Source organism: Myxocyprinus asiaticus, chromosome 20 (assembly GCF_019703515.2).
Source record: "Myxocyprinus asiaticus isolate MX2 ecotype Aquarium Trade chromosome 20, UBuf_Myxa_2, whole genome shotgun sequence".
NCBI classification, from domain to species: Eukaryota; Metazoa; Chordata; class Actinopteri; order Cypriniformes; family Catostomidae; genus Myxocyprinus; species Myxocyprinus asiaticus.
The window spans coordinates 3277981-3297126 of NC_059363.1; the positions used below are offsets into that span (position 1 = coordinate 3277981).

Genomic DNA, 19146 nt, shown 5'->3' on the forward strand with positions numbered 1-19146 from the left:
ACGATAAAGCTGTATGTGGGAATGATTTACCTTGTGCTGTATTTTGCAATCCTTCATAAATTATCACAAAGAAATTGTCGTTATTGTGCTTTACGTTGGTACCATCAGTTAAGACAAGCAATTCCTAAACTGCATTTTCTATGCTTTTGTAGCAAAGTGTTCATTTTATGAAAAGAATAACATTTGTTAATGCATTATATAGATGCGTTGTATTCTTATGGGACATAATGGATCAAATTCAATGGGGGTGTGTAGCATTTCAACAATATACTTAAAACTGACGTAGAATTAATTCTAAGACCCTTTGATATACTGTACAAAAGTCAAATCAAGGAATCTTCTATTGGTGAAATATATTGCACTGTGCTTTTCAGCTTATATGTAGTCTGTCCTATACGAAATTTCAAAAACATCATAGCTTGTATTGCATTTTTCATTCATTTAATTTAATGTAATTCCAACAGTCAGAAATAAGATTTGGGTAACAAAGGAAAAGTAAGCATGTTATAAATGTTTCCTAGCTGAAGTAGTTTAATTCATTAATGTTCTGTACACACGAATAAACAGTAAAATTAGTAACGTAAAACTACAATTGAACTTTTGAGTTTTTTGTTTATATTGTACCTGTGCATGTCTTAGAAGGTGAATGTAATTCTGTCATAATTAGCTTGTGAAACATATTTGTTGTCATGTTCTTCTAGACTGTTGCTGTTCCCAAATTTATGCTAATAAACTCTTACAAAAACAATGACTCAAAAACACTTGAATACTTGTATTTTGAGATTGCACAGTCTGAAAATGAGGACATTCATTTTGAATGCAGAATTTTGCTCCATCCTTGTGTGCTAATTTCATACTATTGCTCAATCTCATTTGAAAGTGTGACATTTTCTTTGCAAAATGTACTGAACGTACAGTAGCGTGTTTAACCAATGTATACCATTTTGCATTTTAATTACTGGAACATAACATTTGTCATAAACATTCTCACATTCCCAAAGATAAGATACAAAAAATAAAACTATTTAAATATAACATGTTTTAAGAGATTTTGTTTTAAACCAGTACATGTAGGGAAAACATCCTCTAATATTTCAGTGCCAAGGAGAGTTTAAAATAAAAACATACGTTGAGTCCTTTGCTAACTGATAATGTAGCATTACAGGGTTACCAGAAACATTCTATACATATGCAACACTGTAATGTCTATATTCATATCATACTCTTCAGGCAGTTTCCACCAAACCACAAAGAAAAAAAAACTATTGATAAAAGAAATCTTTTTCTGTACATAAAAACAAAACTCTATTTCTATCTTCCACTATACAATAAGTAATTTCTGTTCTGTAATTTTTTGGAGAAACAGTCTGATACACTGATCAGTACAAGGTAAGGCTTTACAAGAACATTTATACATTTAAAACACTATAATATACAAAAGACGGTTATGTTTTAGCACCTTGAAGATATTGTACATTTGTATGGTGAGGCAGTACTGGACATCAAATCCAGAAATAAACTTTTTAGCCCTAAAGTTTGCCTTCCATAGTGGACTAATAAATACATATTTTTCTGTTATTATTTTTTCGCTGATGTCTAGTATTGCTTCACCATCATTTATGCTTTATGAGTCCTACATAGGACCATCTATTCCAATGCAGTTACACCCCAGAACCACTTCTAGAACTATGCAAACGTTGGAATGTATACTTCTGTAACATTCTGTCATGTTGCAGTTCCATCTGTTTATGTACAGTTCCATATACTGCACTGGCACATTAGAAAGAAAATATATATACACATATAAATATACTGGCATTGTTGTTTGCTGAACTGGTTGCCTTGGCGGTTATAAGCACCGACGTAATAAGGCACCATAGGGTAAAAATAAATGGGTGAAAAATGGAATAATTGCAAATGAAAATTAAAATAACAAAACAAAACCAAAAACACTACAACATCATTATGATGTCATCATAACAGATGTTATCTTTCAAGATGTCTACACATGACATTTAACCAGTATGGGCATTATGTATAATTTATCATGGTGGTGTGCGTGATAACGGAACACTTCATTATAACATAGTAACACTTTTTTTTATATAATAAATACATTTATTATGATTTAATATAATGAATGCATTAAATATATTATTTTTAATATTATACATTGTAATCATTATATTTATAATAATGAATGCATGAAATACACATTTAACGGAATGCTTCATTATGAAATTGTTTTTTTAATAAATAAAATTATTACAATTTATTATTTTAAAAATAATATATTAAAGAATACCGTTAACTAAATATTTCATCCATTCATTGTAATAAATCATAATAAATTGTATATATATATATTATAATAAACACAACATATACTTAAATTAAATTAAATCAAATAATTGTATTTATTAAAAAGAATATATTATTATGAGGTGTTCATTTAACTATATATTTCATGAATTCATAATGATAAATTATAATAAGCTGTGATAATTATAATACATTTCAATTATAATTTATCATAATAAATGCATTTAAATATATAGTTAACTGAACACTTCATTATAATATATTACAATTTTATAATAAATAAAATTATTACAATTCATTGTACTTTATTATAATGAATGCTTCTTTATGATATATATATATATATATAGCTAACTGAACACTTCATTCATTTTTAAAACTTTCCATTTTATATCAAGGAAGCCCTTGCATTGTCTGACGATAACAGATAAATATTTCAGTTTGAGATATTCAAGTCTGTCAGAAAAAAATATAAATGCCTGAGTTAAAAAAAATCACTATGCAATAGAAACAAAATGGGTATTTTCCCCCAAAGACATATTATGCAATCACGCATAATTGCAAAATACTGTTAAACAGGATAACAATAAAGTTTAATGTGTCCTCAGACAGAAATGGCAGCACATGAGGCTATTATATCTAAACCTTGGACGCAGCATTTTGGATGTCAACAAGTTGAATGTATTTATAAGTTCACAGCTTGGTAAGGGAAAACGTGCACTCTGTTCAAAATCCTAGAGAGCTACCTCAGTAGGCAGCATTTTAATTAGGCGAACACAATCAATACAGAAACGTGTTAACAAAACAGTTTAGTATAATTGAAAACGAACTATTATACCCAATATGTGTGTGCTTATTCTAGTATAGCATTTTTAGCTCAACTATATGCTAATGCAAGATGAATTGAATCTCCCGTTGCTGTTGTGTAGAGCATCCCAAATCGGTCCCTTATAAGGTTCCATTTCTGTTAGAATGCTGCCTCAGAAGGCAACAACTCAAGTATGCAGAAGGAAGCAAGGCATCTCACTAGGTTTTGGAACAGAGTCCATGATTGAAGAAGAACTCATCACAGTGTAATAGCACCCATAGGAGGCCAATTAGTGCCTAATATTTACAACACAGATATGCATGAGGGAGGGCAGATGCACCATTAGGCATATGGCACATCTGGTAGGCATCAAAAATAAATAAATACACAATTTGGCACAACTGAAAATAATATGAAGAGATGCAGGTTTCTCCAGCAAACAACAGTGAACCAGAACGCAATGGATGAGCTAAATCAAAGCAAATCATGGAATGAAATCACACACTTAGTAAACCAAAATGACCTATTATTATAGATTTTTCAGAAGGACAGATATATGCACCAGAATACACCTGAGCCACATGTAGATGTGAGAGAAGGGCTAGCAGCAACCAGGGAGGACAGCGAGTCCCAGCGTAAAAGAGCTTATCTTATGATGTGTTCTAGTCATGCAATCGAAAATGAGCTTTTAGGAAAAGCATGCCAATTAGTATTAAATTCTGCAAGACATACAGTGGCTTTGGACACTTAAGTCATACTTAAAATGTATGAATTCCATTGCAATAGATAACAAAATCTCAAATCTAATGGCATTGATGCTGAAGAACGCAAAACATTTCACAATTGAAAGGTTGTTAGGTTTTAAATGATAAAACAATAGATATAGTTTGGAAACTTTGTGGTTGTCAAACGTTAGTGGAAAATGTCCATGGTTAATGTGGTGAACTACACCTATATCGGTTTTGCCGATTACTCGGTGCTGATTGCTACTTCTGGAACTATTGTTACCGGCAGAATTTTTTTGCCAATAGTTTTCAGTTGTCGGCTTTTTCCACCGCCTTAGTTCAGTATTGGCAAAATCCACTAAAGGCCAACCACTAGTGTGAACTTGAGTGGAACTGACTTCGTACATCCACCAAAAATCCCCTTCACACCATTTGATTAAAAGTAATTGAGCAAAAAGTTTGCAGATGACATTTGTTATCTAATACAATATCATTCAGACATTTTTAAGTACAACTCAATTGTTTAAATACTTTGCAGGGCCACTGTTTAGAGGATAAAGTATAGTGATTTTAATTCTTAAGCTCTTTTCCCAACCTGGCAAGAACCCTTTTCACCTGCTCTATGCACCTGTATAGCAACTGGATGTTAAGATCATAGCAGGCACGATGGAGTCAAAGACATACGCGATCTCCTATATGTAGTGCACCAAGCCAAAACTTTGTTTACATGGGTTTGTTCTTATTTTGAAGCTCAAAACAATAAATGATGTTACAAGCCTATCCATTGGCTGCAAGATATGAACCCTGGAGACAATGTGTGGATGTTAAAGTCAACATTTAAAATGGCATTTACAACCCCAGAATATTCCACAAGAAAAATAGGGTTGGATTTGGTTTAACCCATCAGGAATTGATTGGATTGTGTAAAGTGGGCATTCCATACTAGAATAAAGAAAGTAAATAGGGTACATTTGATTACATGTTGACTTTAATGATTCCACGTTTCATAACAAGATGATCAACCGAAGATAAATTTAAATGTAGCACCAAAAAAACAAAACAAAAAAAAAGAACAGCATGTGTAATATCTATAAGAGAAAACATTTTCCCTATAAGCACCAATCAGCAAAGAGGATAGCCTTGACAGGCGGCTGGATGCACCAATAGCAGAAAGTGACTGTTACAGTAGAGGACGTGTTTTGGCTTTGTTTCGCGCTGCGGCCGGCAGCGAGCCCTGTGTGTTGAAGCAACTCACATCCTCTTCACAGATGATCACAAAATCCTTCTACGGTAAGATTTGCTACGGTATCTTGTGTAAATACACTCAGGTATATTCAGGCAAAGACAACCACCATTAGTTAAGCATCTTGTTGCACCTTAGATTATAATCAAGGTTCAAATAAATGTAAAAATTAAGTCAATACAAATAGGAAAAGTTTGTGGCGAGAGTTCTTCGTAGAACTAGCGTCACATTTCTGCACCTCACAAGTTTATTACTTGGAATTTAACTTGGATGAAGAGATGAAACAAACGGATGAGTAGTAGCGGTTTACACTAAATGTCCAGGTTATAATTCACCCCAAAATCAAAAGACAAAAAAATAAGAATATATTATATTTTGCATTTAAAATTATGCCTGTTTTTAGGACCATTAAAGGAATGTTCCAGGTTCAATACCAGTCAAACTCAATCAACAGCATTTGTGGCGGTTATTGATTACCATTAAAAAAAAAATCTAAATTTGTAATAATAGTAATAAGAAAAACAGTTACAGTAAGGCACTTACAATGGAAGTGAATGGGGCCAGTACATAAACGTTAAAATACGCATTGTTTTTAAAAGTATAGCCACATGTAAACATTGTGCATGATGTAATATTGGATATAACTTCAGAAAGAAGGTTAGTAAGTGATTTTATCACACTAAAATCATGTTAGCATATATAACGATATTTTTTAAATTAAGTCTCTATTGACTTCCATTGTAGGTGTGTCACTGTAAAAGTCTTTTTTTTTTTTTTTTTTGTTAATATTCCTAAAAATAGTTTTCCATTTTATTTTTGCAAAACATAATTTTCTATTTATATCTCTTGATTTTGGGATGAAATATGACCCGAAGATTTATTTGTGAGATTCACCCATGTTGTCTAAATGCTCATAATAGGTTGGAATAATGGAGAGGACCGTTCATCCGACACCACCTTGTGGAGGGTTTATCTGTGCTTATTTCTGCTGAGAAAATACTGAATGAATTTGAAGGGCAATTCACTTTACAAAACCGTTCCTTCAAACCCGTTATGTGCTTTGATAGAAGTTAAATAATGTTTTATACTCCCACTAAACTATACAGATCTACCATTCTTCTCAGTGCAAGGTACAGCTTCACTTTAACCATACATATTGTGCAAAGGGCTTAATGCATATGAACTGTGCTATACAGAGTCAACGAGGTATTTCTGTAATAACTTGATAATAAAATCATGACATTTTAAAAGCTAAATACAGATTTTAAGGCCATTGGCAATGAATGCCACATTAAACTATTTAACAGGAAGTAAGATCTTGCCTGCAGAGGTGAGTGTAAAGGGCCGTTCACACTGAGAGTGGGTAAATCATTATATGTCGTCAAGTCACTGTACTGCTGGTTTCTGGTCGGCATTCCTATCAACTGCAGTGTTCAAATTAAAAAAAGGTACTGGGTATTTAAGATACTGGGGTGTTACCCTCAAGAGGACCTCTAGTTAAAATATATTACTCGTTTTGGGTATATAATTGTACCCTAAGGACCTATTGTGTGCCTCTAAAGGTTTATTTATATGTTTTCTTCCTTTGGGAACAAATAAAAATGTACCTTTTGTCTCCTTAAGGGTACAAATATGTACCAAAAACAAGTGTACCACCCCAGTGACGGCTTTGTACCTTAAACATTTCCTTTATTTCTGAGCGTGTATTGGCTGCCTTTGCATCGTCACTGCTCAATTTTGTCCCATCACCAATGTCTGTCACTCCTGTCATTTCAAATCTGCAATTTTAATGGGAAAATCAATGACTTAAAGTCACTCTGATGCTGCAAATGATTAAGTGTAAACGTCCCTTAAGCCAAATGGAAAATCTTTAATTCTAGAGAGCACCGCAACACCAGGCCATGGCAGGAGCTCAATTTAAGCGCTCAACTTGAGCGTATCAGTCAATGTAAGTGAGAAATTTAGATTTGAAAAAAGGTGCCGTTCAGACTGACCACGTTATTGCGCTAAATAAAGCTAGATACAGGACAACTAACAGCAAGTCACGGTGCAACAGCTAAAGATGTCCGTCTAGCGCGTGTTTACATAGAAAAACTTTTGAAAATCAGCGCAGATGGATACAAACATGAATTTGGAGTGAACTGCCCCTTAGGCCTGATAAATAAGATCAGGAAGTAGAGATTCATAAAAGTTATAATTAAATCATCAAAAACACAAGGCAGTGTTGATGCGGTCAATCCATTTTTCCAACGAAATGGTTTCTGTTGGCTGTAAACACCATGACATATACAGACCCCTTCATAGGGACATGATTACTGTATAAAAAGAGACAGTATGTACATACAAAATATATACACTTGCAGTAAAAGAAAAATGTGCAATGTGTGGAGATTACACTTTGTTCATTCATAATTTTTTTTACCAGGATTCAAACGACAGAAACCAAAATGCCATGCTTTTTGAGAAAATTGGCTTCTGAATGACCACAAACAAAATAAAACAAGACGTAGACGTCAGACATGAAAGAAAATGGAGGAGAGTTGAAGGAGAGAGCCAGCTATCACAGGGACGACTCGTACTGTAGTATCTCGTACAGTAACGGTCCATCCCTGTACCTGATCCCTACAGCTGTGGGGGTGATAAACTGCAAGATGTTTATTGTCCTTCTCAAGCGCCTGTCTACAAAGTGGGCATCCCAGGCTGGGTAACGTTTCCTGGGCATGTCGATTTTGATCAGAGGCCCTTCTGGCCGGTACCGCCCTAAAGGAGTGGTAGGCTCAGGTGAGCGCACCTGGAACACCGGCATGCAGGTGTCCGCTGTGGTGTCGTCCTGCTGGCCATAGACCCCCATGGAAGCCCGGCTGGGAGTGGGTTGTGATGCCCGAGGACCAGGGGTGGGTGCCATGGGCTCAGCTTCTGGGGGTAAAGGAAGTCCCCAGAGAAGCTCAGCGCAACAGGAGCTCGCCAGCAGCCTAATTTTGGGTCCCATTGGATGGAGGAACCCATAGTAGATGCCCATGAAAACCACCCCTGAGGCAAATGTAAGATACACTCCACAGAGCACCGGCACTGCATAGGAGTCGGTGGAGACCGGGTCTCTGTATGCATACCACAAGCAAGTAAGCACCGTATTTTCGGCAAGCACCACAAAGTAGTAGATGACCATGCGGAACCTGGTTCGGCCCTCCTTCACGTTGAACCAGCAGAAGATGTAGACGATGCCCACCACCATGTTGAAGAGCACCTCCTCCCATTTGGACATGCAGAAATCAGTGCCTCCGTGCACAATCCAAAACGCCATGGCACACCAGTGGACGACAACGAAGATGCCAAAGTAGATGTGGAAGATGGAAGCAAAGAGAGCAAAGGAGAGTACTCGTGAGGAGATCGTGAACAGCCTCCAGAAGATGTGGATAAGCGCACCTCTGTAGCTCATGCTCTTTTTGTCATCTCTGGAATCTCGTAAGAGCTTGTGGTACGAGGCGAGGACCCAGGCCAGAGAGAGCAACGAGGCCACGGAGGAGACGCCTGTTGGATGTATACGACGAGAAAGATTTGTAAATGCTAGTTATCTCCTTCACAGCTAGCACACTTGTATCACAAAGACGTCTGTTATGTCGCAAGCCCTTTCAACATTTAGTCACATGGAGCATATGAATTATTGATATCTACAGTATTTTTTTTTACTTGTTAAAATGCAGATTCTTGGTATCAGAAAATATATTTGCACTAGTACAAATTTTCATTCTTGTTATCAAATATTGTCATTACTCATGGAAATACCCATTCTTGATAACAAAAATAACATTTCAACTAGTATAAAATCATTAATGATATCTGTAAAAGAGGTAGACCGATATATCGGTTTTACCGATTAATCGGTGCCGACAGTTGCCTTTTGGAACTATCAGTTATCGGATAAATCTATCCCGATTTCATCTTTTCGTCACTTTAAAATAAGAGTTCCCGGTTTGTTTCGGGCTTGTTTATACTTCAAAGTCCAGCTTTATGCACCAAATCTTAATTTGTCTGATTATTATTGGGATTTTGGTTGCACAATACTACATAACTACATCTGGGATGTTTTTTTTTTTAATTTTTTTTTTTTCGTTTTGGACTCTTTGTCTGTGCTCATCATAGTAAGGAACAAATTAGATTTTTTTTATATTCTATAAACAGATTTTAAACAACTATCAGTTATAGGACTTTCCCACCACCTTAGTTGTCGGTATCGGCAAAATCCACTATCGGTCGACCTCTAATCTGTAACTGTATTTTCACTAATAAAATTTTACAATGATCTGTCATTAATTTCAGTTGAAAATATAATTACAGACATCTATAATTAATTTCTTACTAGCTGAAATTCCAATTTCAAATATCAGCAATGTACTTTACTTATTAGTAGTAAAAATTCTCATTTCTGATATCAACAATTGAATTGCATCTTATGAAAAATGCTTATTTTTGATGTGGTTTTAATTAGTGGCAATGTTAATTTCATATACACTACCGGTCAAAAGTTTTGAAACACTTGACTGAAATGTTTCTTATGATCTTAAAAATCTTTTGATCTGAAGGCGTATCCTTAAATGTTTGAAATTAGTTTTGTAGACAAAAATATAATTGTGCCAGCATATTAATTTATTTCATTATAAAACTAAAATTTTATAAAAAAAACAAAAAGTTTTTGAAATGGATGACTTGGATCAAATAATAAAGAAAAGCAGCCAATAAGTGCCCAACATAGATGGGAACTCCTTCAATACTGTTTAAAAAGCATCCCAGGGTGATACCTCGAGAAGCTGGTTGAGAAAATGTCAAGAGTACATGTCTGCAAATTCTAGGCAAAGGGTGACTACTTTGAAGATGCTCAAATATAACACAGTTTTGATTTATTTTGGATTTTGCTTAGTCACAACATAGTTCCCATAGTTCCGCTTATGTTATTCCATAGTTTTAATGACTTTACTATTATTCTAAAATGTGAAAAAAAATTATAATAAAGAATGAGTAAGTGTTTCAAAACTTTTGACTGGTAGTGTATATATATATATATATATGTTTGTTATATAACACTATTTATATGATATCATATATAAAATAACAGATATTAACAGTTTATATATGATTCATATATATATATATATAGATATATATAGTATATATATATATATATATATAGATTCAACTTTAACTCCCATTATTTCCCCCTCCCCAACCCCACCCTGTCCCTCAACAAACATCCCTGTGGTCATTCCTAAATGACACAATGCACACATACAAACAAACAAACAAACAATAATAAAAAAATATATATATATTTGAGAAAATAAAAATATAAAAATCAACAAACAAAGAGAAAAGAAAGAATTCCACAAAGAACAGAATCCACAATTACTGCCACAATTTTGTCTCTCTCCATGTGGTCCTCACTGAGAGCCTTCCTGAAAGGACAAATGCCTGTCCCATTTCTTACCCAATGTGTCCAATCTGCCAAACTGTTTATAAGACATCCTTTCAAATGCTGCCACCCTGCCCAATTCGGTGAACCATTCTTGAAATGAGGGAGCACCTGTTGACTTCCATCCTCTAATAATTATCTGCCTGCCGATCATTTCACTAGTTTGGACCCAGCTTTTTGTATATTTGTCACCTAGTTTAATAACCTCCCCATTACCCAATATACATAGTCTGGGGCAGAATGACATTTGAGTATCTAAAACCTCACAAATAATATTTTGGACTCACCCAGATTTCTTGAATCTTAGTGCAGAACCACAGAGCATGGGCTATGTCTCCATCCTCCAACTGACATCACCAGCAGGTAGGCGTGTCTTTTAGACCAAGCCTAAAAAATCTAGAGGGGGCCCAGTAGAAATGATGCAAAATCTTAAACTGAATAAGGCGTACCCTTGCATCCCTAGACATAGTTTTAAAATGTTTTCAAATTCTTTCCCACTCCCCATCCTCCAATCAAAGTTCAAATCTCTTTCCCATAACCCCTTAAGAGCTGTTAAGCCCCATCACCAAGACTCTGAATCAAGGAGGAATAATACACTGAAGCTTCACGCCCCTTTCCAAAGGCTGTGAGCACCATACAAAGAGTGTCTGCAGCTTTAGGGGGTTATGTACTACCACCAAAAATAGTACAACGTAAATGTCGCAACTGTATACCTGGAAAATTGAGACCTAGAAATCCCAAATTGCTGTGTTATATTTTCAAATTATCTCAAAGCTCTGTTTTCATAAAGGTCACCGAGTATAGCGACACCCCTCTCCATCCATTCTTTCCAGCAAAAGGGGGACTTGTTAATACACAATTTGGGGTTCAGCCATATCCTTGGGGAAACATTTAGGTAAACATCAAAACTGAGCAAATGGGAAACCTTTGTCCATACTGAATGTAAGTGTGAATCAGCAATCAGACTTTTGAACCCTTGATCAATCACGATACATATATCAGCACTGCACTTTATTAGCCTCAGACTGGACTCACATTTTATACTTCTCTTAATAACACACTGGCAACTGACTATCAACCGACAGCTGAATGTCAACACAACACTTCATATTTATTTCCAATGATTACATGTATATTGTGTTGTGTAACAAGATGTGTAAACTGTGTTATGTGTAAATCAGATGTTTATTGTAATTGTCACGACTGCTATGTTGCTTGGAACTGCACCCAAGACTTTCACCCACTGATGCACTTGTGTATATGGTTGAGTGACAATAAAAGGATTTGATTTGATTTGAACTGTAGACATCTCTAATTCATGTCCTGCATGTGATTAAATGTTGAAAGGGTTTGCAATACTGTTAAAAAGCACACCATCTGGAAAGCACTGCATTCTAGTAATTATGGTGCACTGTTTCTGACCTTACCTGATAAAAGAAAAGAGTTTAAGGCGTTTATACATTATGTCCACACAATCTGTTGGCTTATTGAGCATAACGGGTGAAAGATTGTGCATTTAAACATGCTCACTGTCATTCAAATATACATCAGAATACATTTTAGAAAAATATTGTTCTGTAGATGTGCAAACAAAAACGACATTTTCCAGATGAGAATGCACATATTGAATAGACGTCATGGTAAAACATTTTACTTACATATTTATGAGTGAAACATAAAATTCGATGTGAAAATAAAAATTGTACGGTGGGACTTTTATCCATTGACAGTTGACTGGCTCATGAAAAGCGGACATTACATACCATAATGGAGCTATGTGGTAGGAGGGGTTAAAAAAGTAACAGAAGTTAAGACCTTTTGTTATTTCTTGGAAAAATGTGCACTAATGAATCATACACAATAAGAACTGCAAATCTTCATTAGATGTACTCTAATTTGCAAAAATTAGATCTAGTGAAATATAGTATGTGAAACTGATCTATCCAATTGTGTACATTAATGCACTACATTAATGTGTCATACACAAGCACTACAATTTTACTCACATTGCAGTGTCTCGGCCCGGTTCTTCTGGATCATTATACTGAGTTGTAGCACCAGTTGGGGAGCACTCTCCAGAAACGTCTCCAGGAGGCGAAGCATGTTGACGTCAGCGTACTCATACATCATCGCCCAATAGAAACGCCGTCTGTGTTCCTTCTGTCGTCGACTCTGGATGCCCAGATACATTGTGCGGATATATCTGTTTACAACACAGAACAGAACTCCACAGCAAGTACAGAAGTTATAAATATCCATTGCTACTTGCAATTTAAGTGTTGCTTGGAAAAAATATTTTGTCAGAATATGCGATTATTTTTCAATGGTCGTCAATGGGGGAAAATGCTTTTTGACACCATATGGTGTAGTTCTAGCATCCATCAGCAGATAAATTAGATTATTAAATTAAATTAGACCCATTATTAGTAGATCCACACATTTTAAGGACAATTTATGCTTGTGCAGGTTACGGCGCTGCCTGACAGGACACTTCTCTGAAACTGTAACAATGCATTGCATCTATACATATTACAACAGCTGTGAATGGTCTGCTTTGAAGCCAGAGATGCTTCTCCAGGATGATTAAAAAGATATCTGAAGCAGCTTCGCAATTTCTCCAAGATTATTTTAAGATCTTTGCATCATATCACATTGTATTTGGGCTGGTTTTAATCGGGAGCATCTACTGGTTTTATATTCTGTATGTGTTTCATAAAGTTACAAGCAAAAACACGACAAAAAGCCACAACTTTTAAACTCCGTGCTTTTACTCGATATATATTTGGTCTGCGAGTTAAACAATATGCTTGTTTTATTCTACCTGAGACATTTCTGATTTCTGTAAGATGTTTTGCCCCTATGTTTGACATGTATGGTGTACAGTAAATAATCATATGTTACGAAAACGAACCACTTCTAATTTGTCAGAAAATTAAAAGCACATGTTAAGAGTTGGTCATTTTGTGAATATGTATTATATTAGCCCAGCTTTTAAGCTTTAATACGACACCTATTTTGTGTTGTTCAAGCAAATTTTTATTAATTAATTAGATGATTGTTTTTCAGCACAGAGCGTCAAAGTATGTCAAAATATTTGTTTTATTATTTAAGCAACTCAACAGCATATGGAGCCCCTTAGAGCAGAGGTCCCCAGCCCCTGGGTCGCGACCGTGGAAGAGTTGCTACAGGGTCGCGAGAACGTTCTGGGAAAAACTTCTGTGCAGCACTGATACACGCCCTTTGCCCTTTATGAGGCACTATCCAAATTTACATAAAAGGCACGATTTCAGATAACATCGGTTCCACTCTTCCTACAGATGAAGTTACTGTTTACAAACAAACGGTCCGCCCCGCCCTTTCCTAGTTCTTTTGGGATCCCAGAAAATAACTGCTGTCTATGGGCGCTTTGCTAAAATTGCACTGAAACTGCAACTCCTTTAAATTTCCACCAGATCTTTTTTTTTTTTTTGGGGGGGGGGGGGATTTTTCCCCTTTTTCTCCCAACTTGGAATGCCCAATTCCGCGGTCGCATAGTGATTCGCCTCAGTCCGGGTGGCAGAGGACGAATCCCAGTTGCCTCCGCGTCTGAGACAGTCAACCCGCGCATCTTATCACGTGGCTTGTTAAGCGCGTTGCCACGGAGACATATCATGTGTGGAGGCTTCACGCCATCCACCGTGGCAACCACGCTCAATTCACCATGCGCCCCACCGAGAACAATCCATATTATAGCGACCACGAGGAGGTTACCCCATGTGACTCTACCCTCCCTAGCAACCGGGACAATTTGGTTGCTTAGGAGACCTGGCTGGAGTCACTCAGCACACCCTGGGATTCGAACTTGCGAACTAGCGAACTCCAGGGGTGGTAGCCAGCGTATTTTACCACTGAGCTAACCAGGCCCCTCCACCAGATCTTTGCATCAGGAAAAACACAGGATTTTACACAAATGATGATATTGTTATCGCGTCTGCTCTATTAGACCTAACTGACCCGCAGCAGCTGTTGGTGTATATGAACCTTTTTACGAAGAAATCAAGCAAACTTTGATTGCAAATGGCTGTTTTTAATTTCCAAAGTGCTGTCGCTGTGACAGATATGAGGTCAAATATCCGGTCCGTGGTGCAAAAAAGGTTGGAGACCCCTGCCTTAGAGGACAGGGCAGCAATTGTTTTTTCTGAAATAGTTTTGTGTTCCCTCGCAATAAATTTACCATGATTTTACTACAGTAACCATATTTTATCCATGACATTCATAGTGAAACCATAGTATTAATTCAGGAAAATGATAACAATGGAAATTAAAAAAACATAACGTTGTGGTTATTATGGTTTTACCATAGTAATACTGTAGACTGTAACCATAGTTTTTGGCTGTAATAGTATTTCTATAGTAATACTGTAGTAACCATGACTGTTGTAGACTAACCATGTTTTGATTTTGTTTTGTTTATTGACAGAAACCATGGTTTTACTACAGTAATATTGTAGTAACTATGAAAAGTAAGTTAAGCACCCATGTTGTTTAGGCGGAAACCTTGGTTTTAATACAGTATGCTGTATCACTTCATTTCAAATGTTTTTATTTATTTATTTTTTCAATTTTTTTTTTTTTGGCATTTATAAATTTACAATTCATTATACAGTTCAATCTATCCAACATCATCTTTTTTTTTTTTTTTAAATGTCCGAAAAGGAATAGGCTGCAGCCAAAGCTTTAGTTTTATATTCTCTCTTTAAATATTTCCATTTACAGTCCTATTCACAACTCATGAATAGTATACATGACACATACCGTAAATATTTATACAAACATACTGTATATACATAATGTTCCTACCAACCTATTCCTTCATATTCTTTCATAAACACCTCAATTTGAAACATTCTCTTAAATGTATTAATTGTTATACACAATTTTAATTCATTTTTAAGCTTAAAAACCTACCATGTTATTTGTAGTAAAACCATAATAACCGCAAAATAATGATTTTTATTACCATAGTTTTCATTTTCCTGTGTTATTACTATGGTTTTACTATGAATATCAAGGTTAAAATATTTAAATAAATCTATTGCGAGGGAATGCAAAACTATTTCAGAAAAAAAAAAATCCCGCCCTGTCATCTAAGGGGCTCCGTAAGAGCAGGCATACTGGATTTGCCTGATTTATTTTCTCTCTGCGTGGCAGAAACATGTATAATAAGTAATATGTAGCCTACCTAAATCTCAACATATTCACATACTTTGATTTTCTAATTTTTAATGGTACAATAATACTTTTAAATCCACAAATTACATTGCTTTTGTTTATTTATGACATGTATAATCAATTCCGAAATGAAGGCCTTTTCTCTCAGAAAACTAGCATTTTGGCTGTGTACTTCAATGCAGAACTATAAATGCAAACCACCGTGTAAACGTTGTTTATATGACACAGAAGTAAAAACTGGCATTCATCTATAACCTACTAAATTCCAGTGCAGCTGTGTTGTCAGACAGTCTGAACAAAATGCACCAACTTAGCACCTATTTTTACAATTTTCATATACACAAATGGAAAGTGGCACATTATCGCCATTCAACTTCATCTGATCATTGTATCAGAGATGGAGCACAGTTACAAAGCATGATGTGGTCCTCAAAACTATGGTCTTTGAAAGTAAATAAACAAATAAATGAATAAAATGTGTGAGTCGCTAAGGTAGCCTATTCAAACAACTTTAAAAAACCATTCATGCAGAAGAGATAATAAACTGCAACCAAAGCGTGTGACTATCGTTTGGCTGCCTGAGGCAAGGGAACTGTAGTAGCAGCTGTAGCACATCGGATGTGAGTGAATTATTTATGTCTATGAAATGAGCTCATACACATGGTAGCAGGAGTTTCCCCATCAAGAGCAGGAGTATTACATCCATACTGTCAGACATGCTCATACCAGATGGTATGATCCTGTCAACATCTATCCCTTCTAATAGTAGAGCACATGAAGTCAAATAGAGCTGTAAGCAACACTAATACCCAGCAAACGGACTTTATTCACTTTATGCTGGCGTTTCACGTTCAGACTGAAAATTGTTCAGTTCCATGTCATCCAAGCTGTTTCCCCTGTTAATCGATACTGCCTAAAAAGCATGAGTACAGCGTAGAGGTGGGGGAAAAAAATTATATGTTAAAGTATCGTGATATTTGTCCTCCTGATATTGTATCAAATATCGATATTATTATTTAAATTTTTCCACATTAATGTTGAGGTGATGGGAAAAATTTTTCTCTTTTCCAAATCGATCTAGTAATTCAACAACAGTCCCTTAGAAGGTGCAGTTATCATGCTTTACACATAATCACCCTCCCTTACTAAAAATTCTTACAATTTTTCAGTAGTAATCTTACCTGAGGTATTTTGACAAAAACGTTAGTATGATATTAAATAGGCTAACCTTTTAGGTGAAATCAATCATACTTCTGTGTATTAAAACTGTGTAATAATGTTGTTAAAGTGTTCAGGCTACTATTATATTCATAAATACTATAATTCATTTTTAGAAAGACTCGCTACATTGACCTAACAACAGAAATAGTGAGCCATTATGGACTTATGGACTATTCTAATGGCTTTGCATTGTACATACACTGGCGGCCAAAAGTTTGGAATAATGTACAGATTTTGCTGTTTCGGAAGGAAATTGGTACTTTAATTCACCAAAGTGGCATTCAACTGATCATAAAGTATAGTCAGGACATTACTGATGTAAAAAACAGCACCATCACTATTTGAAAAATTCATTTTTGATCAAATCTAGACTGCAGCCATCACTCCAACACCTTATCCTTGAGTAATCATGATAAATTGCTAATTTAGTACTAGAAAATCACTTGCCATTATATCAAACACAGCTGAAAGATATTTGGTTCATTAAATGAAGCTTAACATTGTCTTTGTGTTTGTTTTTGAGTTGCCACAGTATGCAATAGACTGACATGTCTTAAGGTCAATATTAGGTCAAAAATGGCAAAAAAGATTTCATACAAAGGTGTACACTACAGTCTTCAAAGACAAAGGACAACTGGCTCTAACAAGGACAGAAAGAGATGTGGAAGACCAGATGTACAACTAAACAAGAGGATAAGTACATCAGAGTCTCTAGTTTGAGAAATAGACACCTCACATGTCCTCAGCTGACAGCTTCATTGAATTCTACCCGCTCAACACCAGTTTCATGTACAACAGTAAAGAGAAGACTCAGGGGTGCAGGCCTTATGGGAAGAATTGCAAAGAAAAAGCCACTTTTGAAACAGAAAAACAAAAAGAAAAGGTTCGAGTGGGCAAAGAAACACAGACATTGGACAACAGATAATTGGAAAAGAGTGTTATGGATCTTAACCCCATTGAGCTTTTGTGGGATCAGCTAGACTGTAAGGTGTGTGAGAAGTGCCCGACAAGACAGTCACATCTATGGCAAGTGCTACAGGAAGCGTGGGGTGAAATGTCACCTGAGTATCTGGACAAACTGACAGCTAGAATAACAAGGATCTGCAAAGCTGTCATTGCTGCACGTGGAGGATTTATTGATGAGAACTCTTTGAAGTAGTTTAAGAAGTTCTGAACATTGTTTTCAAATTGTAATAGTAATTTTTCATGTTATTAATGTCCTGAATATACATTGTGATCAGTTGAATGCCACTTTGGTGAATAAAAGTACCAATTTCTTTCCATAAGAGCAAAATCTCGACATTATTCCAAACTTTTGGCTGCCAGTGTAGGTATTAGGAAATAAACCAACCTTGTTTTGTAAACTGGCATTTTTATATTAATTTAACAAAGCATTTGGTGATTTGGAAAAAGTCTGATGAAGACGAATGAGAAACATTGAGTGAAATATTGCAATATATCGTAGTTTTGAATTGCAAAACACCAAAAATAAAGAATCGCAATAATATCGTATAATGACTTAAATATCAGTATTATATTGTATTGCCAATTATCTTGTGATTTCCACCCCTAGGACAGTGTACCAAATTTACACAGTATAAAAGCTTTTAAATGTATCCATTCTCCTCTCAGTTTTAGTGAAAATAGAATATGTACTGTGGCGTACAATTAAACGATTATGTAGAAACACTGAGCTTTACAAAAAAGACAAAGTAAACAGATAGACACCATACGTTTCTAACAATAAGTAATTTGTCAGTTCATACTGAAAGGACAAATGCTGTGTGATGCACAGCCAATCAGAACATACTGTATCTGATGTTTAATCAAGTCAAGTACAGGACCAAGAAACCACAGAAATAGGAACCAAGCAAACAACAAAATGTTGCTCAGTACTAGCATTCTTGTTTCACCAACATGATCACATGGAAAGTTGGCATGTTGTTTCAGAGAGTTCCAGTACCTAGGATCGACCGCATTATGCTGACTCACTGACAAGCGGCATCTCCTATCAGACATTTTTGCTTTGGCTCCAGTGTGTTTAACTTCCACTGTGGTGCAACCGGAAGTGCACTGCGTCAGCAGTGTGGTTGCATTTTTCCCCTCAAACAAGACACTTTTACTCCACTGATGGTTAGGTTTCATTTTGGAG

General features: G+C 35.7%; 1 protein-coding gene across 1 annotated transcript in view; it reads right to left on the reverse strand.

The window, feature by feature from the left end:
- Positions 1 to 7658: 7658 nt before the first annotated feature.
- LOC127410703 (XK-related protein 6-like) overlaps positions 7659 to 19146 on the reverse strand; it is a 37523-nt gene continuing 26035 nt past the window's right edge. Inside the window, exons 2-3 of the mRNA XM_051645892.1 lie at positions 12569 to 12765; positions 7659 to 8626 (exon numbers count right to left, since the gene is read on the reverse strand). Of these exons, the coding sequence (XP_051501852.1) occupies positions 7659 to 8626; positions 12569 to 12765 (1165 nt within the window). The remainder of the gene's footprint in view (positions 8627 to 12568; positions 12766 to 19146) is intronic.